Source organism: Zootermopsis nevadensis, unplaced genomic scaffold, assembly GCF_977971745.1.
Source record: "Zootermopsis nevadensis isolate Lab colony 2312 unplaced genomic scaffold, Znev_1.0 Znev_ptg000022l, whole genome shotgun sequence".
NCBI classification, from domain to species: Eukaryota; Metazoa; Arthropoda; class Insecta; order Blattodea; family Termopsidae; genus Zootermopsis; species Zootermopsis nevadensis.
Genome location: NW_028259154.1, coordinates 20,546,049 through 20,572,588, shown reverse-complemented (window position 1 = coordinate 20,572,588; position 26,540 = coordinate 20,546,049). Strand labels below are relative to the sequence as shown.

The 26,540-nt window shown below is 38.9% G+C and overlaps 1 protein-coding gene across 8 annotated transcripts in view; it reads right to left on the bottom strand.

Annotated features, from left to right (window-relative positions):
* kug (FAT atypical cadherin kugelei) overlaps positions 1-26,540 on the bottom strand; it is a 488,225-nt gene that overhangs the window by 65,358 nt on the left and 396,327 nt on the right. For all 8 annotated transcript variants that reach the window (XM_087353699.1, XM_087353698.1, XM_087353702.1 and 5 more), the window contains one exon: positions 21,274-21,335. In XM_087353699.1, the coding sequence (XP_087209825.1) occupies positions 21,274-21,335 (62 nt within the window). The remainder of the gene's footprint in view (positions 1-21,273; positions 21,336-26,540) is intronic.

The window sequence follows — 26,540 nt, the reverse complement described above, 5'->3', positions numbered from 1 at the left end:
GATACCCATATTCCAGTCAACACAACTATAATATGATACATTTCTATCACAAAGGCATGTTTCGAGTATTCAGTCACCTTAAGGCCTTGTGATATGATACAGCGTCTAAACGTATCATCTCGAAACATATTCAGATTAAGACAATTATGATTAACAGGGGGCAGTAGCGGGTAGAAACAGAAAATGGTGTACAAGTCGGAAACGGAGGATCGATCTGTCCGACGATAAAATGTTATGCCTTTCTCTTTATCACCGCCCTCAACAATCTTGGAACTAAACAAAGTACGAACGGGTCAGCACTAAATTACACTAGCAGAGTATGACCCATCAAATTTGACGGGAATAAACTTTTATGTTGAACAGTAATACAATTCATTGCAGCATTTTCTTTTCAAATCGCAATGCAGGTAAACAAATTTCTTTATAATGTAACGAAAATGTGAAAACATCTTCACGGCGACTAAAGCCTGCCAAACGCACCAACACAAAACCGACCGTTTGACTCCAGACTTCAAACTCAGTCTCCGGCAGACCCCACCATAGGCATCACCATAACATCAGAGTCGTCACCGTCAGAACTGTTTAAAATATTTTCCCACATCGCACGATCGTTGAACTCGTACAGTAATACAGTAAAGAGTGGCGATCATTGGCCATTATATTAGGAGCAGAGTGATAAATTACAATTACGGTATCATGCCACAGACGTAACTGAACGCTGGCCTTATGAAACTGAGTACAATCGTCAAATACTAAGCAAGATTGTCCGTTGTGACCAGCATTTAATTAACATCGTATGCAAATATAAATTTAATCAAAGGAGAACTGTCAACATATTAGCTTATTCCACCAGAGTATTGATACAAGTAATTGTGTGGTGTCAGTATTTGCCCACAATTATCCCGTCAAAATAGCTACAGTCTGATGAAGATCTTAAATATTCTACATGCCGAAGAATCACTTCCAGTCCTTGGCGCAATGCACAAGCTGGAAATGAAGAATTGAGCCAATCAATGGACTTTTTTATAAGGATCTTACAGTAACAAGTATGAAGATGACTCTCTTCGTGAGTTTTCTCCCTGATGACGGACGCAGAAAGTACCTATGAAACATCGATAAACTTCTATCAGACTACACGGCGTTACAACAGAAGGCAGCTACCTTTAGGAGCTTGTTTAATTGAGAAAGCTTCTTAGTACAAATACATTAAAGCTTTTATATTTAAATATTCCATTGCCCACTGTCTGAACAGAAACGATTTACGATTATTCAGAGGCAGGCTGTCTCCCTCTTCAAGTAGAAGGAACGAACGGGCGCCATTTCCTTATATAAAAACATGGAGACGCTTAGACTCAGAAAAACGTGTATCTTTTTATCCATATAGTGAATGGTTGCTAAATAACGCACTCAAATGATGGAAAATATTTTTAGAAAATCCAAACTTCGATTCTTTTACCCACTGACCATTTCAATGTAAGAAATAATATTTCATTCGCCGCCATATCAACAAGAACGCAAGGTCTTAAATATTACCATAACTGAATTGCTCATTTCGCAAGCTCAGTGGCTCAAAATAAATCTTCTCTCTCCGGTAGAACTTGTTCACTGACGAGAGAAAAGATATTCGCAACCAACATTCAGTATCAAGTTGGGAGACCATCTAGTAAAAACAGTGTCTTAAAAATTACACGGAGAAGAGTCCTTCCTCCTTGAGAAGCTGATAGTCACTCAGCCAAGAAATGCACCGCCGTATTGTAACCCGTAACTCCATCTCTATGTTCGCAAGAGCCCGCCACTTGTCTCTGTACAGGGCCAGATGCATTGAGTCGAACACTCTTTAAGTTACTACCACCCCATCCAGTCTAAGGCCCCCATCTCTTCAGGTTTAGTACTAAACTGTTTAACCCACTTTAATGTTACCCACGCGTGTTACATTCCCCGCCATTCCAAAGCTTGGTGCCAATGTCCAAAGAACAAATACCGGTGTCTTAAGAGTACGGCGTTGTCAATGCCGTAGTTTATTGTAAGCTCATGTCAAATAAGAATTTGTCAGCTACGTAAACTTACACATACGCCATGAGACCCTTAAAATACAGAGGACGTGACCTCTGTCCCACTAAAAATTTCGGCAAGCCAGCATCCTCGTTCATAAAGTCCTCAAAACTTTCCGCCCCACGTGTGGATAAGCCGTTCTAGACAAATTTACTTGTGATTAAGCCCCTTCTGTGACATCTCGGAACTGTTCCAGTGCTACCAAAGTGAAAAGCGAATTAAACGCCAAAGGCTTCCTCACCTCGACTCTGCCTAGAGATTGCAAGAAGAAAGTAAGGAAGAGTTTCTAACCTAACGTATTTACCTATAATATACAGTCGTAATAATACAAAACACAAGAACATTTTATTTAACACTTTGAAGACGAAACACTTCTCCATTATAAACATCAGTTGGTCGATGAGGTTTAAGAAAATAATCGCGGTGAACACTGAGAATCATTAGAAATCCATAAATGCACCAAGCAGTTATTGATTGTTAAAGGTACATACAGTTACCACTGAGCTTTAAAACCTGAGACGAGTTTACCTGCGTCATATTCCAGCTAAAAGTCAATTGCAATACGTATTTACCACGTGCCCAACAAATTGAAAATGCATATATTAAATCAATGTAATTCGTTATATATTTATAAAACTGACAAACTATCTCTCGTACGCTCCATCGTAAACACGCACTCTCACACACAAACGCATCCGGACAAGGGCACAAATTCTTTATCGGTACATGACAGGAAGAAATTCACAAGGCAGAGAGCGTTACACCGGTAGAAAACTAGTCAACGACTACGCTCAAGCCGTATATAATAATTCTCTGTGGAAATATACAGGTCACATTTCCTGTAATAATAGCTAGGCACACAACCTTACTTATAAGTGGAAGAGAGCTAGAAAGAATTGTGTGAAATATGAAGGAGGCACGCAGAACAAATTTCCGTGAAATTGTAACACTGGGAATAGTGAAAAGTAAGCAATTTCGTCTTTATCTAGTCTACTTTAAAAGTACATTCTTGTATATTCCTGTATTTCATCCTTGATGACTAAAAAATCCAACGCTTCAGTATTACTACAACCCACTGCAATCACTCACCTTAAGAAGTCTACACAGGGGATGGACTATAACGAGATTTTAAAAAATACACTCCAATGGAATAAAAATGTTCTTCAAATGTGTTATTCTCAATTTATCACAGCTCACTGGTATATATTCATCTACTAGATACAATTTTAATGTTGTAAAGCCAATGACATTTCAGATTCAATATTTATAAAGTAATCACCCATAAATAATATATGTTTAGTTCCGCAGTCACAGAAACTAAACCGATGTAGAATACGTTTTATTTCAAACAGTGTATCACGATACCCAGCTGAAATAACAAACATACCGCGTCTCACTGTTTTCGAGGTGTGTCTGGTCAGAATCGTAATCAGATTAATTTACTGAGAGATCTCAGGTTGTCACGGCGGCTTGGATATGGTGGATAAGAGAAAAATACGGTCTATCCCTGAAATCAAAACCTGGTTAATTCAACCCATAGCCACTCAATACACTAACTGTAAATATAAGAATAATAAAAAATTAATAACTACAGCAATCACTCGTCAACAGTTCAGGCTACGTTCTTGAAAAACACGGCCTATGTTTCCTGTACCTTCATTAAACATAAAATATGCATAATATATGTTTAAAATACAATAAACATAAAACAGGCCTATAGAAATTGTTAGACGAAGTACTGCAGCGATAAAGCTAGAAAGCTAGTCTCGGACGCCATTACAGTCTTTTCCACCGCAAACTTCGACCCCTTGATGCGTAAGCTATCAATTTTTTTTTCTGTATATAAATTGCCACCTTGAGACACACAACGGCAAATATCTAGGTTCGCGTAACTGGATTCAGTTTTAAACACGCGGATGCTTAGGACATGCAGTCAACAGATGTGTCAGTCTTCCATTTAATACTATTCGGTTTCCCTCAAGTCTCCCATCTGTAAATATCATATATAATAAAGTCTGGCGTGAGATAACATCTGCATTGGAACAACAGAGGGTTCTGGTTGTCATAGAAACTGATTCGATTGCTGTAGGGACCAAAATGCAGTTGCCTGTGGCGCTTTGCTACAAATCCAACTCTGACAACGGCGTCCCAGCTCCTTCCAAATGGCAAATTGTTTTTCTTCGATGGCTGACACTCCTTAAAAAAAGATCTTCTCGCTCGTTCCTTTTTCTTCCTTCCCTCCACCGGTCATTCCTGATATGCTGGAGCGTAGGAGCTCAGAAAAGGGAGTAAAAATGTTGCATATAAAAAAACTTCCATCTGTTTACACGTGGGAATGGTAAACCCATCCAATATTCTCCTCGCCAGAAAATAAAACGCAAAATAATAAAGGGGAGAAGCATATAAAAATTCACACTGAATGCCGCGCTCTACATCTGTAAAACGTAACTTAATCTTCCATCACAGATACAAAATGTCGTACCATGCTATGAAATACGTTTACTTGATGAAACAACTATTACACACAACATTACAGTTTAACGAGGAGGAAATTTCTTTCTGTGACAACTATTTGCAGCAGATTATTACCCTTATCAGATATAACTACATGTGTATAGCACACATCGTATACTAAAATTAAAACAACTATTATTTAACATAATACAATATCTAATTAATTATTCTTGTCCGTCTATTCACAATTTAAAATTTAAAATTAAGATAATTAAAATATCATGTGATGTTCCTTATCGATACATTCGATTTACATTTAGAATGTATCGATAAGGAACATCACATGATATTTCAATTATCTTAATTTTAAATTTTAAATTGTGAATAGACGGACAAGAATAATTAATTAAATATATATCTTCACAATATGACGCAACTATACCAACTTATAATACAATATCAACTGAAGATTGTTAATACAGAATAACGGAACGATGCTGGTAAACAGAGCAAGGATTTTATTAGTTTATTAAAACTTCCCATTACTTCATACAAAAATTGTTCTAAGACCCAACTTTACTTTCACTTTGATTCTGCAAGGGGGATCATTCAGTAGAGCTACTGGTTATGAGGCAGACAGCCGGAGTTCGATTCTAACATGGGCAGAAAATTTTCTATCAGAACGCAAAATCCGGCCTCGAGGTCCACGCAGAGGTCGGCGGAATGTGTGGCTGGCATTTTGCCACCAAGTACTGAGGTGAGATGAGCTGGCACTCAGCACCATGCCCCGATGGCGTGATGTTAGACACAGGGCCAGATTTATGTTATTTTTTTTAATTTGAATTCAGTCCACGTGATCTGTCATCAGAGTCGAGATAACTGTTTAGCGAGTTAAGAAAAAGCACTTGCTTTTCATATTTCATCTGAAGAATTGTTATAATGTGATAACAAAACATGTTAAAATTCGCAGCGCACAGTCAATCTCGATAATACGGAAATTAGAGCAGTAATTTACAGAAACAGCCTATACAGTGCTTGTTTACACTGACCACCTTTGCACGTACCTGTCCGAAATCTACGAGCTGCATGCAAACAAGTATTTATTGCTTGCGACTAAATAGCAAATACAAATAAAAATGGTACAACAAAGACGCCGTGTTTCTGCGGCAACTTCTCCGCCGTCCCCGTACGGCAAATAGTCTATACGAACCCGTGCAGGCGTTCTACAAACCAGCTTTCCGGTGATGTGCACTTTCCAGTGATGAAACGGACGGCACTAAAATACGTTAGACTTAAAAAGCATGCTCCCAGTTCTTCATCTGGTTCAGGTAATTTAACATTTTCCCTTGGGACAGGACCGTTTACGACACTACCTTCCTTGTCATCGGTTTGAATACGACACTTCAAAATATTTTTCGACTTAACAGCGATTCGATATGCTGCATTTAACACATGTGTAATACTATTTTGCCGATCAAAGAGACCACGCGATCATGAGCAAGGCTCTATACCGATCGTGGATTCGAATCCCACTAGATATATGGAAGTTTATTCACGGTATTTCGGTTGTTGTTGTCCTACGCAGCGATAGGTAAACTCCTGTCCCCTTACAGAAATTAATTATTCACCACATTCAAATAATGAAAGGAGTCTGAAGTTCTATCTCGATTTCCGGCTCTTTTGACAACTACCTGTAGATTGATACAATCTACAAATACGAGCTCTATAATTAAACAAACCATCTCCATATTTAAATAGTTCAAACAAGTAAAAGTAATTATGAAACTAAGGTCGTGTGTTTTGATGTTTGGGGTGTCTCCCATTGCCAACTAATTCTGAAAGGAAGCTCAGCGAGGCAGCAGATGGTAGACAGCACGCCAAGATACGAAGACGACTGTTCAAAAGCCACTAGAAAAAGTTTTTCTTTATTCATTTAAGAGAACTCTGCGTGCAAGTCTAAGAAGAATCCAGAAAGGTTTCCATATTGAGTGTTCACTCAAGAATAACTACTTTCTGTTTAGTATTTCCATGTAATTTCCAATAGTTTTCGTTTGAACCATACAGCACTAGAACCAACATGTCTCGTAGAGTTTGAATATATGAAGCAAAAGAAGGACCGGAAAACGTATTAGTTGCAGCATGTAAAGCTTACTGAGCTCGAGAATTCTCATGTCTGACGCATTCATAGTGGAGGAGGATGCTCGCTCCACGAGATGACTTCAGGAAACATTTCAAACTGGGGGAAATAATCAGAACAAAGTTCCAATAACAGTGGATAAAGTCACATAGCGGTTTACACAAATCACACAGAACACTTGACATATTATTCATATCTGTTACAAGTGTTGCCAAATAGATATCCCAGCATATGTCACAAAGTTATTTTATTGAACGTGATATTTGTGCAAGCTTACTTGGCAATATCATCCATTTTAATGAACTGCATGTAATCAAAGTTAGAGGTGCTCAGGATAAAACTGTCATCTTTTGTCTCTTTTGTAACTTCCGGGATTAAACTGGCTCAACATAATGCTCAATGGCGGCTCTTATGTAACCGGTAACGAACCATCAGAGTCCATAACAGGTAGCAAATGTCCAAAGTAGCTTATATGAAATAACGACAATATCTTACTGATTCGTCCCATCTAGAAACAAAACCAAGAACACGATCACTGAGTAATGTGTAATTAAGTACGTGCAATAAATTATTTGAGAATATTTAAAATGATGTGTATCTGGGACATGAGAAGAATACGTTGTTATTGAGATCTGTTACTCTTGTGACCCCCCTACTCCAGTCTAAGTTATCAAACGCTAAAGATCGGTAGGTAAAAAACCAATCTGAGACGGAAAGCCACATTCCACGCAGGTCATTAGTATATTTTTGTACCATGACAATGTACATAGCGGTTTCCTCGTAAGTCACTACCATGTACATATTTAAATACAGGACACCGGTGTTCACAGGGAATATATTCACCGACGTTTTGCTACTTTATCAACAACTGTTAACAATATCTGCTTCAGTCAACAGACATTATGGTGTCAGTTTACCTCTGTACTGGCAAAAAGCTATTCGACAAAAGAAACCAACCTAAAGGGTTCATGTCGTGGGCTAACACCGCGGACAAACACAATTACAAAGACGGGAACTATCTTGTTGGTCCTCTTGAGACATGCATGTGCTATTTACACAGCAGTCTATACGTGTATGTTCCGTTTTGTGTACGTATGTTAATCACTGGTGACGGGTAGCTGTGTGGAGATTAATGTGAAATCCGCATTAAGCTACACAAAGCCATTTACAGCTCCGTGAACTCAGCATACAGTTCACAGCGCGCATGCGTACTTCGAATGATCATATTCCTTACACAACGTTAACTCAATAACCTTGTCAATTGTACCAGTATTATAGGAGACTGTACTATATAAACTGCAGATGAACGGATAATATTAAAATTAGTCAATATTAATGTTATCGAGGACCTTAAGCGTAACGATTCTAAATAATATACATCATTTAATGATATGAGAAAACAATAATGAACAATAACTAGGTAAGAAATTTGGAAACAGGCGGTAGAGATCACTCGCCTGTGGAAACTGCGAAGTGCCTATCAGAGTAAAAAGATTCCCTTCAAAAGAATCAGCTTCACATATTTCATTTCAGCTTCAAAAATGCCGGATTATAATGTCCTTTGACCCATCTGCACAAAATGGCGTCTTGTGGCGAGTTTGCAACGATAATTGTCGTGACGAACTAAATTCTTGTCCGACAGCATCTATGTTAAATATGGCGTCATTACGCGGCGTTGCGAGACTTAACTGCGCTAAATTTGGCGACGTCGCCACGACAGGCGATGGTCTTCGGATAAAGGATATGCAAGATAATTGAGAATACGTTCCATGGACAGCAGGCATAGAGTAATCCTTCTGCTTATACTTGTAATGTGGGTTACCAGCTCACCGATTTAGATTTTTCGTGTTCTTGCTAAAGGTCGGATCCAGTGGTAGGTTTTTAATAACCCGCCTCGTGGAACTTCGGGTTCCATGGAAACAGGTGATAAGTTCAATGAATTTTTAACGTTGAATAACGTTTGTAAAATCACGGTACACTCGACGGAAACTGTAAGATGTAAGGTAATGGCGTGTAACTTATTCAAACTCGAGACCTATGTAAGATAGAGAATATAAACCTATATGTAAAGTAAAGAGTAAATAAAGGGCTTTTTCTACATGATGTTTGCTTTATTCTATAATGCATATTGAAATAATTACCCAAAACATGTAATAACTATACCCTCGTTCCTTAACTTCAACCGCTTGCCACGTCTAAAGCATAAGAGTTAGATCGGGACATATTGCGAGTGAAATACGTAAATAAACACGAGCTTTTCAAATTTGCAAACAGATTTCAGCTAACTCTTACGGTTTAGGAGTTTTGGCCATTTATTTGGTAACAAAGAACGGTTCTAGAGTGAGTGTGTTGAGTACATGACGCTACATATAAATAAGCTGTCGTCGGATGACGTCACGTATAGATAAGATGTAAACGTATACATTAATGTGTAAATAAAATTTTATTTCAGTACAAATATACTTCTATAGTTAAACGTTATTCAACCATGGTTCCACTGTCAATTTCTTTTAATGAAGACACCGACAGCTGAGTTGATTTCGCAGGAATTTCTTGTCTTATGCTAACGCCACACAGCAGAATCTTGTAAAAGAGACACAGCATCGTATTAACACACGTAACGTAAGTGTTCCAGAAAGTACGCGCTCTTAAAACAGAATACCAAACACATACGAAGGAATATAAAAACTGGGCGGGGGAAGGGTGTTGGCGGATGAATATAAATTTCCTCAGCCTTTTCGCTAACTGAGCCAATTATAATAAATCATAAAACTCCCTTTACTCGGATCTAAATTTTGTACATGAAACTCCCAAATCAAAATGCATTGCTCTACCACTTTTCCTCGTTACGCTCCTTTGCTCGTTTTAGTTCTGTATACCGGAGCTGACGTCACAGCAGCTCGTCTACCGGTACAGGACTTACCACGCCCCTCCCCTGAAGAGCATCAGGCAGTCAGTTCTTTTGAAAACTCGAATATTCCCTTTTAATTAAAGCATCTTTACTCTTTCTGCGCTCATTAATTATTGCCCACTGACCCCGATCCAACAGGAGCGCTCCTTTCATGTCTGCTTTCTAAGACTTTGGCAAACGAACATAATGTTCATCACTAAAAAAAATTGCTTCTTGAAACATGACAAACAGAAATTGATAAAATTTTACTTCTACTTTAATCAGAAGTCCTGACTCAGAAATCTTTTCATCCCTTAATTAAAATCAGAAAATTAGTCTCTCTTGTAAAGAATGGTTTTATGCTCTAGCCTTGCTGTTCTAAAAAAAATTCCGGTAGCATAAGACCAACAATACTCAACCAAACTCATCACTGAACATGACAGTGAGCCAATTCGACCCACCTCTCAACCTGACTGCCTAAGAACGATCCTTGAGCTATCCTACAAAGTTTCCTTAACGGTCTTTGAAGTGCACGTTACTCCTCATGTACGTAATATCTCATGGATCTCATTCTCAGGTACAAATAATTACCTGCGCACTTTGTCTACAAACGCCTTATTGATCGCAAATGAACACATACTTTCCCTTCGAGCTGTTATGTCACAACTGTTCCCAACCATTTCATCTTTGCACAAGTAATATGATAATCTTACACATTAAAGAAATTACTCCACAAGTGAAAAATGGAAGTGTTTCTTCGTATGTCACCTTTGTTTTGCGTTTTCAAGATGGCTGCTACATTCGACATTAACGGCGGTGAAATTAATAATTTTTCATATTGACACGACGTGACACAGTTTGATCCAAAGGAATAGTTTGTTTTAATCACGAAGAAGGAAAGAAGTCATTTGTCAGTTCTGACAGCTGTGCTATTAGAGCGAATGAAATTTCCCATCACATATCCATATCTACCACAATAAAATTGTGGTCCTGTAATTACTTACTAAAAGTGTTACAGTTTCAGTTTCAAAATTTATATATTTGTGATTTTGCGTCAGTTTATATAAATGCCTGAAGATGGCCTACAGTAGGGTTGAAACACGACGCCCAAGTAAACACCACTGTCCATTACCGCTTATTACAACTGATTTAGCCTGTTCTTCGGTTCTTTAACGGTATATCGGAATGTGATACACCCACGCCATTACGCCATTGTATCCTCAGGAAGGCGGTCATTCAAAGAATTCAGATAAAAATGGTGGGAAAATAATCAGAAAATGAACATTAAAAGCAAAAATACATTTAACCACTTGTATATTTATTAATAGGGCCACCTACACATATCTACCCATATAAATCACTTCTATGCATTTCTCTCGGTCTTAAGCAATGCTTGAAGCATTTCGTTACCTTTATAACATTTGTTTCAATCCGTGTAGCTCGAACCGCCAGAATGATTCATGTATAAAATGTTTCATTCCCTAACAGAAAATGAAATACGGTTTCACTAATATATTCTTATACAAAGTAGGAAAGATGGATTTATCCCTCAATTCTTTTACTCAAGGATATTAATTCAGAATTTTTAAAGACGGTGTCTGTAAGAAATGTTCAGGAAATACTTAACGTTAAAGCCCCGACTCCACGCGCTTAAATAACGCATTATATTAGCCTGAGAATGTTATTATAATCTCAAATATTACGAGTATTTCGCCCATAGTTTTTTAAACTGAATATTATAATCAGCCTACAATATATGTATGTATGTGTGCGTATGCATACGTATAAATACACACGTGCCAATGTGCATTAGATGTAGGTTTCATACGAAAATTTATGATACGAATGAGCATATCGGTTGGATTTCAAAAATTGTTCTTATTCAGTCATATCCCAAGGAAGTTTGTACAAAACCTCTGCGCTGCTGTAGAAGTTTAGATTTTGCTTAAATTATATTTAAAAATATATATATATATAATTTCATGTGCGTGAGAGAATAAATTCTATGACTAAAGAAATCAAAACCTAATACAGACTATCAAATATTTAACACGATTGCTAGCACGCCCTTGATTTTGGCCAGTCTTCTCTACCCTTGTTCAGCAACAAAATCAGAAACTGAAAAATAAATAAATACCATAGCTCGAAGCTCGATACTGCAAATAATGTTCACTGGTACATCACATCCTACCCTTCCCTGTATAAATTCTTGTGTAAGAGTTAAGTAATTAATCGAATGTTCAGAACCGAACAAGGCGCATGTGATACAATTTTTATCCCATAATGATCAAAACTGATTCGATTAGGCACATAAATATTTACTCAAGAAAGAGACAATGTAGTGAAACAGAGTTTCTAACAAAAATTCATGCTTTAAATTTTTAAATAGTCATTCATAAAACACACACACGACGACACATAATTTACAGTTCCATACCAATCGAAATCAATTCGTCTAAGCGCCTCGATAAACAGTGATCCGCCCCCACGTAAACTTTAGTCGACGGTAATTAACACTGCCTGTGGCCAAACAGTTTTTGATGTCGACATTTCTACTGCACTTTTAGATTAACCATTAGACCACCAGGGTGGGATTAATCTGGTTAGTAACCTCGGGATTCGATGTGCGAACCATTCTACGTTCATCCATTACAACTCTCAGCTAATATGCTCTGAACCAACTAGGCTGATAATAGTTAGTGTCTGTAGGCTTCACTCGCTAGTAATATCCACTGCAGCCATAATCATCCACATGCATTCACACAGAAACACGATGGGCCGATGTATGGCGTATGTTTTCCGGGTAGGTAAACCGACGCATGGCAAAGACGCGAATTCACTAGTGCGATCTGAAACTGGCAGATATCCATCGCTAAAATGTCGCTTTCTGCACTAAGGTAAAAGTAAACGTTTGTCCCACTATACGCCATGTAGGCGTTTGGGGTGAGTGGAGGTATAGCTCCTCTCTTCCTTGACCCCGGCACTAGATGGGGGTGTGTGGTCAGCATCACGCCCCGGCCGGCTTTACCCCCGGGAAAGGACCCCGGTACCCATTGTAGAGGAGGCTGGGTGGGCCCCAGAGCCGGTCTGGACGCAGAGGCTGGAGGAAAAATCCTCTGCCCCCGTCGGGGATCGAACCCCGGCCGTCCAGCCCGTAGTTCTGCACTAAGGTATATGTTAGGTGCAAAATAGTAGACGTTGAAAAGTTATATTTTAAAATATACCTTCTGCACTAAGGTATATTTTAAAATATAACTTTTCAACGTCTTACTATTTTGCACCTAACGCTATATATAGCAGGGCATAGTTTGAACCACATGTACCACCAATAACAGTAAGTTTTTCTTTATTTATGAGTCTTATACAAATTTCTGTGTAAACGGATTACTTCCTTAAACAACATTAATACATATATCTTAGTCATGGTTAAGCGTTGTTTTCTTTGCGGTACGGACTAAATTCTTAAATAATATTTGATGAACTTCTTAGTAATCATGTATTTGTCAACTTGAAAAAAGTAGACAGTTCCTTGCGTATATCTTGGTTTTTAATATAGTCATTTTAACATTTCCTAAAAAAATTTCCGCTGCTTCAATTGTACTAAACGTTTTTCCTCACAACTCAACTATCACTTTCAAATATCTGACAGTGGATGTGTCTGCACATTATCTGTTTAAACACTGTGCCCACTTCTATATCAGATTACGGAGATGACGCCCCTCATACCACTTCAAAACTCATTTCCTGGAAAGAAAGACAAAGTGTGCTTAAACAGTCTCGAAACCACGATGCGCGCGCCACCAAACACTCCACACAGACTAACAAATTACGTGCGAGGGGCGACATTTCTTGGTCTCTCGCCCAGGAGGGAGAGAACAGATCAAGGTTTTATGAAAACAAAGTAATCAAAATAACTTCTGGATCCGAGATAGGTAAGTATGAGAATGGATAAAACTATATAATATGGAGCATCATAATTTCTTCTTTTCAACAAAAACTCGCACTGAACAGACGAGAAATACACATGACAAGTTCGCCTTTCTCAAAAACACATGACAGTGTAATAAACTAACTTCTGAAATAAAATACTGATGTCGTGAAGATCTGCAAAGAATAATGAAACACCAGAAATTATTCCACAAAGCAGCTTATAATCAAACACGTGGCTGTAAACTTCTAAGCTGCAAGACGATGGGGCAGTGAAAGTTAAACAAATCGAGTAGGAACTTCTAAGAAAGAGAACATGAAGAAAGAAATTGCAAAACTGAATGGCATCTGACTCTGATAGAGACATTTTTGTCACTGGGTTACAGCGCCTTTTATAAACAAAGTGCCTTAAGTAATTTCTCGTTCAGCTTCAGTCCTTCAACAAAGCGAAGTACAGTTTTGAATTTCCGCATGTTTAGACTATCTCCCCTTTAAAAGGGGAAACGAATGATTGAACTCAAATTTCCTCTTGTTTCCGTACCTGTGGTAACAGTCGAGTTCTTAATAATAACAGAATTTTGAATTTTATAATTCACGCACATCAATCTTGGGGGGAGGGGGGGAGACAAAGTGACAGCCAGCCGGTAACTGGGTGTCAAAAAAGCGAGGTTGGCACCGAGTATGAACACACAGCACTGCAGCCAACACTGCGCGAGACGAACGTTGTCTCCCACGTGAAAGTCGGACTGTGGTTGGATCGAGGGAACACACAAAAGATAAATTTACCATATTCCACAAAATTAGTTCGAAATGACTTGTAATTTAAATATTTTTGCATGTTGATTCGTACAGACACACAATTCCTTCCCAGATTAGCTTTAAATTATTCCAACGATTTTAGACTGCGTGTATTTTTAACTGCCTGTACAATTTTTATATTAATCACTGGTAGACGTTTAATTTAGTTTTAATTGCGTTTTGCGTGCTGACAGTCGTTAGGTATCTCATATTGGTTGTCGTTACTGAAAACACGATTTAAAGTTCATTAATTATTGGAATATTAATGCGCAATTTATTAAAACAAGGAAAGGTCATACGTAAGAGCTTGCCATTTTGAACTCCTCATATGTTTATATAACTGACAAACTCGTAAAACATTTATATACCTCAATTAATTTTGAAATCAGGTCCTTTACATATAAGCCTAATATGCAAAGAAAGTTTACATATCAAGTAATAATTCGATACAGATGATTACATCCTAACACGAAGAAATGGGTAACTACATAATACGGAAGACGAAAAGTACAAACTTAGAAGAAAATCGTTTGGATTGGAAAATACAGCAATCAGGAAGTGGGTCCGAATATGAGCCAACTGAAAACAATTTTCATTATAAAAACATACCGTCTGTTTGACTTCCCACATCCTTTTCCCGGTCTTTCTAAAAGTTTACTCCCCTAATATGAAGCCACTGATTTCCGCAACATAAAAGTGCGAAGACAGTAAAACAAATAAGATATTCACACAAAATCATCACACAGTAATTAGATGTTATAATCATCCCGCTTTTCAGTGCATTGGATCCAGAGTTCGACTGGTTATTTTATTTTGTCCGAATACAATGTTTCAAAACCCGGCCTTACGTCATCTCTAAACCGCTGCTTTAAATACGAAGTGTTAATACGACATATCAATTTAATATGACCGTTCTTCGGTTATCCCGCATCTGCTTATCGACCTGTTACGATGGCCGTCGAAATGCGCATCTCCGACACTTCCTATTTCAACGTAGTGTTAACAGGATTCGTCCGAAGGACATTTGTTCCCGAGGTAAAGCTTGAATGCTGTACCCCCCCCCCCCCAATACAATCCTGGGAAAACTATGAAATTAGATGATTAAAAGGGTCAAGTCGGGCTGGGCACGAGTCAGAGGAAGTTAATTTTAAAGCAGCTGGTACAGATAGTTACCACTGTGCTTCAGAGTTTAAAAGAATATAGAACTTCCCTCCATCAGTTCTAATTAATCATCAGTAGCCATATAATCCAGGGAGATCAGATAGGGTCATTACATATAAAGAAAGAACCCCCAAACGGAACAGCGTTTCGAGAAACGTAAAGAGTTAGACTGGATCTTGTCGTCTTTCTTGGCAGGGGGGGGCAGGGGGGGGGGACGGACTAGGAGCGTGTCGGTTACCATTTTTATTACCCGCGACGAGCCATTAATTCCTCCTATCTAGAGAGCCCCCTGGGAGCATCAAACCTTACCTCTTAATCAGCCATGTCCCAGAGGCGAATGAGGATTGCACGCACAGAAGAACATCCCAGTTCCGCCCAAGCGCTTCGGTAATCTTTAACCTTGACTTTCTGACAAGGCAATTCATCAATGTCCTACGTCATGTTATACATCCTTCCGATTGTTATTGGCTGGTCTCACAGTTTCTTTGCCTTTAGTATGGTGAATCCGCTATCCCCGTGCACCGTAAGCCTTATTACGGTTCACTCAGTACGATAAAAACAATCGACGTGCAGGGTAGAAGCTTCATTAAGAAACAGAAATGTCAGTAACGTACAAGACATAGACATTTCCGCTCATTACGTACTCTTACATTGTCCCTTCCAAGTACCACACCTTAAAAAGTTTCTTACGCTAAGTGAGAGTTTAGTGTTTTGAAAAGAATTGCTATTACTGTTGGTAACAAATGTATGGCATACTTGGACGGAAACAGACGTAATTTGTTCGGTATTCCATCGCATTACCCGGACAGTAGTTAGCAAATTGGACCGAGGCAGCTCGAAATGAGGTGCAACTGTTAAATGTTGTCATGACGGAGAACATTACAGTTCCATAACAGAATATTTCTCGATGAGTTGAATAAACAACAAATAAAATCTCTGTACTTAAGCGGGTACTCTGCTACTGTTGAGGATTCAGTTCTCAAGCAATGTAGTCATATCACAACACAACAGAATATACGCACGCTACTAGCCGTAGTAAACAACTTTATACGTTACAGCAACACGTTCACGATAACATAAAGTTCCGCCTTCTCTTACGACGCAAATCCGTGGCTTAGTGAGATCTGAGTCCAAAATCGCAGTCAATTAGTTAATTCGTTAATTTGTCAGCCCGTTGAATATTTAACAGGATAGTCAAGTAGTAGTTATTCAATCAGACAGCTAGTTACTTACGTAACACGCATATTTAAACAAAAAAGAATAATCCTATATTACATCTGGAAATATTAAACCTCGTCTGCATGCCCGTCTCTCATGGCTTGTCCGTACATTCTATAGCGACGAAACTGTAACCAGTGTTCTGTGATGCCGGATAGAAACTCCACAAGTTGGAAACACATCCACATACTACACTTTCAAGAAGCTAGCCATGCAGTTACAACAAGGACAGCTTTCCCAGATGGGCGAAAACGCTAACCCTTAACTCAACCGATTTCGGTTTAAACTACTGTGTTCAAAGTTTCTGAAGTTTGTCTTGAAAGAAAGTGTTGAATACAAGAAGAGGTTGTTTATCCTCAAGTGTGTGGTATTTCTAAAAAAGAAACCTATACTATTGTATTTACAAACTTCTAATCTTTGGTAAGAGCTTCTACTTTGTTGAGAAGAAAAAGTTTCAACTGTAAAGACCTCTGGCTTCCCATGAAACTACGACGTTCAGGCACAAATTCCCTCTGAAGATGTCCATCTGTACATTCTGTACATATGAAATCCAGATCGGTGTTTGTTTGCTCTCACATATGCCTAAAACGATCTCAGTCATGCCCCTAGATAGCACTCGAGGCTGGTCTTCGCCTTATTCTAAATCTCATGTCAGCGACACTGAGCGTCGGGTTGCCAGTGTCATGTCCTATGGCGCCATTAGGTTCAGTGGTGTCCAGAAGCACAAATTTCCCTTTCCTAAGGTAATACAAGAGATAAAAAGCAGAGATTATTTGTGTAAATTTATGGTGCTTCGTGTCTCCGATGCTTAACTAATCATTACGTCATGCAGGCGTATGGAAGGTGTGGAGATATAGCTCCAAACATTCTTAACCTCAGTATTAGATGGAGATGAGAGGTTGGTTAGCTTCACACTCACGCCGCTTTGCATCCGAGGGAAGATATTTCGTACCCACTGTGTAGAAGGCTATGTGGGCCATAGTGCCGGTCCAGACGTCGTGGCAAGGAGGAAAATCCTAACAACCCTGCCTTGTCAGGAATCGAAACTAGGTCGTCCAGCCCGTAGCGTATTCACAAGAGTAGCCTACTGACTGAGTCATCGCATCTCAGTTCGGAGAGCAATGAAATTCAGAAAACAACATTTTAGTCAGAGCAAGGGAACTGTTCTCTGAGTCCCAGTTTATCGTACAGAAACCAACTTGGAAACTAACTCGAAGACATAATCTATTCTAGGAACTTGATAAATTGGAACTGCCTCCCGTGTGTTATTAACGCGAAAGGTATGCGGTTACAAGTTACTAAAAACACATTCTGCCCATTTTCACTTTTAAAAACAACTAGCCGTTTTGGAAAACAAGTCAATTAGGTTTCTACAGAGTCAAACAGTAAAAAAAAAAGTTAAAGTGCAGTAGCTCAACGATGAGCTTTACAGTGGTTCAATCGATAAATTTACTGACAAATCTAATTACAATGTATCGGCAAAATTCAATTACCTACATGAATATGCCCGTGGTATAATTGCATGCGTTTATTCAAAATCGTGCAATGGTTAGTATCACCAATATGTAACATAATGCAGGTTGTACAATTCAAATCAATGTCATTCGTGATTTAAACCATCTGTAATCACTTGATCAGTCTACCACCCCTCAGTATGATCGTTTCGCATTAGCTTTGACAGGTAATCTGAAAACTGTTAGGCCTACAGAGTTCGCAACTACACACAGCTTTTGTAACTCATTAATATCGACTTTGACATATGTGATGCCTCAAACGCGGAAGGTGATAAGATACGGTAAGACCACGGAAGTCCAACTTGATTGGTTCGTACGTGGGTCTCGGGTTTAAATCTCGACGTCGAGGATAACATGATGAGGCTATTCATAAGTCTTAGCAACATCTAAAGGAAACGCCAAGATAGTGTCTAAAATAGGCCACGACCATTTTCTTCAACGTCCTTAACAAATTTTTGTGCAATTCGGTGCAACAAAAACTAGACAATTCAAACTACGAAGATAAATGAATTAATGGTAATAATTATTTAATAAAAGCAATATTAATATGAGGCCTTTTCATACCCATACATAGCTCCATCGAAACAGATAATTCTTCGCTTATATTCACGTGGACTGTAACACAAATTTTACTGGCTTAAGCACGCAAAGTCGCATTATCGTCATCATGTAACTCCACAATTAGTCCAGGTTCCAAGAAAATTCGATGCAACCCACTCCTTGCAAAGTCTTCTAACATAAAATTTTGTATGAATTTATTGTGACTCACTCACAAAATAAAGAGTCCCTCTGGACAAGGAATCGGAGCACAACTTTCCAATGACTACGTTGCACGATGAAGTTTCTAAGTTCAGAATATTGTTACTGTGGCACAAACTAGCAGTTTCGAGTCTTCTAGTCGCAAATCCTCCTAAGTTTAGGAAAAACATATGACCCCCTAACTTCAGACTGAATGCAGAACGTTTATCCGACAGGCCTGGAACTTCTTGTGACAATATATGGCTTCACAGGGGACTGCACAGTCGTTGAAGCGGTCTGCAACACGTAAACTTACAGGTCGACGTCAATCTAATGCAGGCCTAAAATACGTAAAACTACCATCGAATAATACTCTGCAGAACGTAGTGGAAACGCGGGCATTGGGCACACACATACAGGCCAATACATAGAGTATATTGCAAATATATATTGAAAATGGGTAAGAAAATAAATACTTATCGTCTACTTGGTCAGAAAGTGTACAAAGCTGGAGTAACGGTCATCCACTTCCTCATTTGCATGAAAACGGGCTTTTCAGCGCTCTGTTGACTACGTTCTGCCCCTTGGCTAACGTGTAGCATCTCAACAGTTCGTGTACGTAATACTCGGATATCATGGACAAGACCATAACACAGAGAACAACGTCAGGGAACTTGCGTCTAAAACCAGTTCTTTATAGTCTTATGCACTGCGCATACCGCTAAACCTAATAATTATTCAAGACGCACTTGTAATGTCCTTTCAAAATTATGATGCGTAGCTTAATTTATGGAAAGAAACTTTTATGAATGCTACACAAACATTTGTCGTTCTTTGTCTTTTTCACGTGGGATGTAATTTAAATAAAAATGAGTTTCTATTTCGTGCGTTTCATGGCAACAATAAAAAGGTGAAAACCAACAACAGATGGCAGATAAGATAACGCAGGAGAGGCAGATCATTGTTGCAAAAATTGACCGTAGCATAGACACAATGTACAACTTACAGTCGGTAACTACCTTTCCTTGAATTTCACTAAATATTTACCATATTAAAAATGTTTCATGCACTATATAGGACTACCAATAATCTGTATAAGAAAACTGGCGAAGTTTAATTTGAACTCCATGCAAATTTAAGTATGCCTAAATACCTATAAGACCCACATCAACTAGAATAAGAACTTCTCGTAACATTTTTTAATGCAGACGATCAACAACATATTTAATTAAAATTCATTCACTAGTACACAAATAATTTCCGAGTTCCCTATCATGCGTTCACTTGTGTATCAACGAAAAGACGTGATGATAATCTAAGAACCAATTAACTCGTGGTTAAGCTACGAACATACAGCCCGCTTCCGTACTTTTAATTCGATAGACAAAGAAATATCGCATAGACCTTCTTACTCCAATAAAAAATCCTCTTTTAAGGTGAGACTTATCAAAAAGGAAGTAAAAATAAGACGTCTTGGCATATTGTCTCATTTGTTTGAATTTTAGACGTCGGAGAGACACACTAGAACCACTATAACGACGGTAGAGTTTTTGTAAAGGTGGTACGGATGACAATGAAGAGACACAATCCGGTCGCCAGACAACTGTGGCCTAAGTGACGTCAGACACACGATAGTTGCGACAAAGCGCCGATATTCTGCGACTCTTTTGTTATTTTCCTTCTTCTTTCGGACGTGCAACAAGAAGGAGAACACTTTTGCACTCTGGACAGTGGGATACAACCAGATCACTGCAGAGAGATGTGTAAAACGTTCTAGATGAAACAGAACAACGATACACCGTCTTACCGTAGGAGCTGTTGTGTTACGTTTAACACCAGGTATAGGGCGTCATATAAACGCTTCAAGCGTTAATCTTTTTTTTTTCATTCGGGGAGACTTACTGTTCGAAACTTTACCCCCTAATCCTAATTTGTCGTGGTTTTATTCAGTTACACTAGACGAACGCCAAGATAGTGCTTTCGAACAAGATTGCCAACACTCCCTCCTTCCAAATAAAAATCCCCCGCCATCTATGCAACCCGAACTTCGTTACGTGTTCACAAGAGTTTGTAACTGTCGCACGCCTGAAGGCGGAAGAAACTCCAGCTTTTTAAGAGGTCATATTCAATACACTTCAAGAAATGGACAATGCCCAAAATAACTGCGGTACAGCGCGGATGTGGCGTCACGATAAGCTCCCAGGTTTTGAGAGTCAGACCAAACAACCGCGACTGTTCGCGGTATACATACGCAAATCATTACCCCAAGCAAGGAATTATACTCGTATATGACCAGGTTGACAAATTATCTATCTAAAAACACAAACGGAATGTACTAATTTGAAACTCCAATAAAGTAGGTAAAAAGGTTTACTTGTACTCACCTCCAAAATGTGTTCGGCCTGGCTCTCCCTGTCGGGTTTTCTACTTGTTGTCTTAATTACACCTGCAACAAAAACAGAAAATAATACGATGCAGAAGAATATTAATCACTGAGTTCAATCAGGTATCATCACAAATTTTACGCAATAGTCAAATTGGTACGAACAATGGTTATATCGGATGTAGAAGTGTTTGGATTTCAGAATTAGTTCCTGACCAAATACTAAAAAGCAACGGGAAATCCAAAAACAGTGTATATATATATATATATATATATATATATATATATATATATATATATATTATTTCTACGATGCATCATCAGGTAACCTTCAGCTGCTTGAATTTTCATAATGCGATAAACTGTATTTTGGATACTACTGCGCTCTTTCCGAAATACACTAAAAATTAATAACATCCCACAGTTGTTTCTCAAAGATGAACAATTTTTGTTTGCTATATTTTTTAAGCCGCTCAGGTGTGTAAGAAGTTTGGAGACCAGCGATGACGGAGGCAGTACGACCTCTGAAACGTTGGTTAACATCGACCAGACTACACAGCGCAACAACCCAGAAGACAGAAGTCTTCATACTCACCGCTGTGAAAATTTCAAATCATACAAAAAGAAAGGATTTTAAGAAGCAGAAACTTCCAGTCTCAATGTAGGCTACTGTTTCAAATTTTACTTCAAGTACCGACACAAAGAGGAAATTTTGGATCACAGTGTAGAAAATCCACCACCACGACATAAAATGAACCCTCCCATCTCTCCTCTCTTACCCAACAACCAATGAAGAAAATCGATTCCTTAACAAGTTTCAATAGATTTCAGGATGTAAAGGATGGATCTTAAAAAGTTGTGGGCTACAACTTGATAATATCGAAAGAACGAGGCTTTAAAGTGGCGGTATCCCGGTCAAGTACCTAGGAATGATACATCCTGTGTAAACAGACCACTTAAATAGAAAGGAAGTAAGAAAAGTGAACAAATTAAAGTTAAACAAAGAGAAGGATAATATATGACAAAGAAAGGTACAGGAAAATAAATTGAAAACGTCAAAGAAAGAAATATACTGGAATTGATACTACAATAAGGGAATGGCCAAACTTCATACTGCGAAACTAATACGACCAAATTGTACAGGACACACCGACAAAACAGACAGTACTGAAGGGAGGAAATAGGATAAAGAACACAACTGGGCTCAGGGTACTGTCAGTCTCTGGCTGTGTGCAATATTCTCTGTCTGCAAAGCTTCCTTTCCTGTCTTCTGCAGACACGCTGAGACTACCATGGGCTAAGGAGCGGCAGAAGTGTAATACGAAGACAAGCAAAAGTAGCTTTTTGCAATCGATTCACAATCTAGAAGAAGGTCATATCGCGTGACCATGCACAAACTAAAGGATTCTTGGTGACTAGAGTGATTTACGGTTGGTCTACTAGGTTTTTGTTCTAATTACCAGTACCTACGTCACACAGCTTAGAACCAGGTTTGCAGTTTGTAAAAGCCTGAGGTTCTGGATATTAAGTAACGTTGTATTGCATTATTGTATACTCTCCTTCCGTCCCTAAAATTTTCACTTTTACGAACCCCTCTGTACCACAAGAGTGCCGTAATTTCTTCCCTCGTTTTTCATTCGAGTTTTCCAGCAGCAGTAAAAGCGTTAACATCGCATCTTTATATGTCTAACACCCTTATCAGCGTCTCTTCTCTCTCCTCACACATTTTCTCTCGTTTTCACCACCATACCCCTCCACTGTTATGCCCTCCCACCGCCCTGTAATAACGATTTCATCAACGTTTCCCAAGGGAAGTGCAGAACTACAGTGTGTTTCACTATTCTCTTCGCACGTGGCAACTCATACTAGAGGTGACTGAGATATCATTTCAAAATGCCACTCCTAGTAAACCCTTAGTTCCGCCAACCAGTGAGCGACTTGCAGGGCATTTGCCATTGACCCTTCAGACACTAGACATAAAATATTGAAGATAAACAAATGATTAAATATTGTTCCTGCGACTGGTTGTTGGATGGCACCATGAGAAAAAAAAACATTCTTTAAGGATAAGCACGACCAGATTCTCTGAAACGTCGACAAACTAGCCACAACTGACCGGTGTCCCTAGTCAAGAAGGAAAGTAAGATCAGCTACAACATACTATGAAATCTAAAGATTCTTTAACGCATTCTTCTACTGCAAAGTTTTTCCGAACAAAATTACGTGTATTTATCATTTCTTCCATGAGTGTTACATGTCTCGTCAACTTAACTGTCCTACCTCAACCTGTTTCGATCAATCTAAAATATTTGGCAAACTACAAATTACATGAGATTTGAAGTCCACAAGGCGGTGAAGACGGCGATGTTGCGCTGGGTCCAGGCCAGAATATGGAGACAGAAACGTTTTTATCCACCAATGAGTCCACAAGGCGTCACAACCCAGCAGAATAGCATAGCACAAATTGAGGATCTTAGTATGCAATGTGGCCCAACCTACTGCTACTTCCCCTATCTCACGCCAAGAAATTCTCAACAGCATTTTGGTACTCAACAGATCTCAGGATGTAAAGAGAATACTTCGAAACCGTACATTCATCTACAGTCCAATACAACAAATAAGTGGGGAACATAAAATGAAAGGATGGAGTGACCACTTTAACCGAACTGATACTGCATGAGAAGCAGAAGATTATAATATCATGGAACAGAACTTACAGCAGTTTCTTCACTGAATGTGGTTCTGGAACATTTTTAGTCAAATTCAGCACGTGTTCGTTTCTTCTCCTCGAAGAAGATAGAACAAGCCGCTAAATGGCCTCAAGAAGTTACAAAGTTGATTAAAGGCTGAAAGTTTCTTTGACTTCTAACCCAATATTGTCCCAAGAAACAGTATTCGCAAATGTTAAACATCGTAATAAGAGAGCATCTGAACTCAAACTATGCAATTAGCCCCTCCCAAAAACTAATACTTTAATGATAATATTCCACCTTCAGAAAACCCAATTTCCTTTCAATATTTACTATATCCACATCAAGATTATTACAAACGATTGATAATGTCTGCCCGTACCCCTTACAAGTATTTCAGAAGTTTCTTAAACAGTTTCAGGGTTTGGTTTTGAGGTGTTCTTTCCAAATGTTCTATCAATATCTGCACAGTATTTTAAGCAAACGATGTTGATTCCTGTTACTTACGATCAAATAATAGCCAGAACAGAATCTCGTGATTTAACTGTCTGCATTCACGCATCATCCTCAGTCTAGTGCAGATGTCAACAGTAAACGGATATTTACGTCTGCAACTCCGTAAGACATAGTGACACAGACAGGGCCAAATTTTCCCTCAGACCCTACCTAGGTATGAACAATGCAGACAACCCATTTACAAAACTTAATTCCATCTACTGCTTGGGGATATGCAACGTGTTCGTAAGAACTTGGGGGGGGGGGGGGGGGGGGAGAGAGAATACCTTTGTGCCGAAGATAAGCAAAAAGGTCTTGGAGATCAAACATTCCGCGTGTTTGTGACATCTCTTAACGGATTTATAAATTACAAAAAATGGAAACTCGGCCTCTGGGCATTACCCAGATCGGATTAAAACGTACACAGCAGATTTATCTGTTCAGTAGCACGGAAACGGGTAATAATACGATACAGCCTGCGGATTATGACGAAATTTATTTAATTCGAAAAAAAAACATACTGCAAGTGTTCGATGCGTTGGTAAATCTAGCTGATTATTTTTTTTCAAAACAGTCTGTGTAATACTACGTCTCGCCAGCTCCCTCTAAACCGATCTATACAGATTATTGATTGTCATTATAACATACATTTTAAATTATTTTATTTGTAAATATTAGTAGCACCGTTAGGATCAAACTTCTCTTTTGTATGGCAGCTAGCAATCACAGGGGCATAATGAAAACAGGTGAAGCTTGCATACTACAATGACGAAACACATCCAACATATCTGCCGTGTAACTACTATTAAAATATATAAATGAAATGTGCTAAAGTAGATGGCTGTATGCTGGGTTGTGGCGTCGTGTAGTCTGGTAGAAGTTTACCAATGTTCCTTCGTACTCACCGCTGAGAGAACCTCAAATCCTACTGTGTTAGAGTAGCAAAACTATATAAGCGCTCAAAAAATCTCTCTCTCTCTCCCCTCTACACGCGCACACACACACAACAGTTCTCTGTCAGCAGACAAAAATTGGCGACAACATACTTTTGGCTCATACTATTAGAAACGGATGGACCCTGTAGGCCTACAGTCTTCCAGATGAACGGTAATTTTAGAGCTTTATATTTATCATGTTATTATCTCCCTGTTGCCAACAGAGACGACCGTTTAAAGCGTGGCTAAAGAGATGTAAGATCGATGTAGGGCGAAAAAATGATAAAACTGTGACGCAAAGTGCTCTGAGCATTCATGATGGTAAGAGAACTACATCAACGAACACCAAGGGAGGATCAGAACTAAATGTTGGGGTAGGAGGAGTTCCTAGGGGCCTTAATGCATGTAGCACTGTCGAGGGGTAAAAGAAAGGAGGAGAGATGTTAAAAATGTGGGTTGAAGTATAGGATGTACGGAATTACCGTTCTATTCTATCGGTGAAAAACATATCCCAAAACCTCAACTGCTTCCCCCCCCTCCTCCTCCTAATTACTTGCTCCCATCATACTGGTCTTAAATTTCAAGAAACATAGGCCTTTAGACAATCCATCGCTTTGCAGATTTCCTCACTGACCACAATTCATAACACTGTCTGGGACATGAATTTCTTCCATCCCTTCGACGTAACTAAAATACCATCACTTTTACGTCCTAAGTTTTCAGCACTCGGGGGTTTGCAGCCTGTTCCGATTCAGAACTCCGAAACACTGGATCCTCTAATTAATTTGGTACAAATCGTTAAACAGATTATCGGTCCATCGCAGAGATTCTGCCTACGCAGCAATCAAAACAGAAAAACACTAGAAGCGGTTTCCATTCCACTATTCCAGTGTCCAGGCGATTCCATAATGTGCCGTGATCCCACAGAGACCGGATATGTAAACTCTAACTGATATGACACAGAGTTGTGTGTTTAAACGCAATACTGATTCTTAATTACAAGGAATGTTATTTAGACGTTTTGGTGTCCCGACGAAATGAGTGGGATTGAAGTTAGTGTGTACACACCAAGAGTTTATCTTAATCAAACTTCGAGATCGCAAACTCTTTCCCCGGTTACAAACTTCATGCGACTTCCATCACGTCTG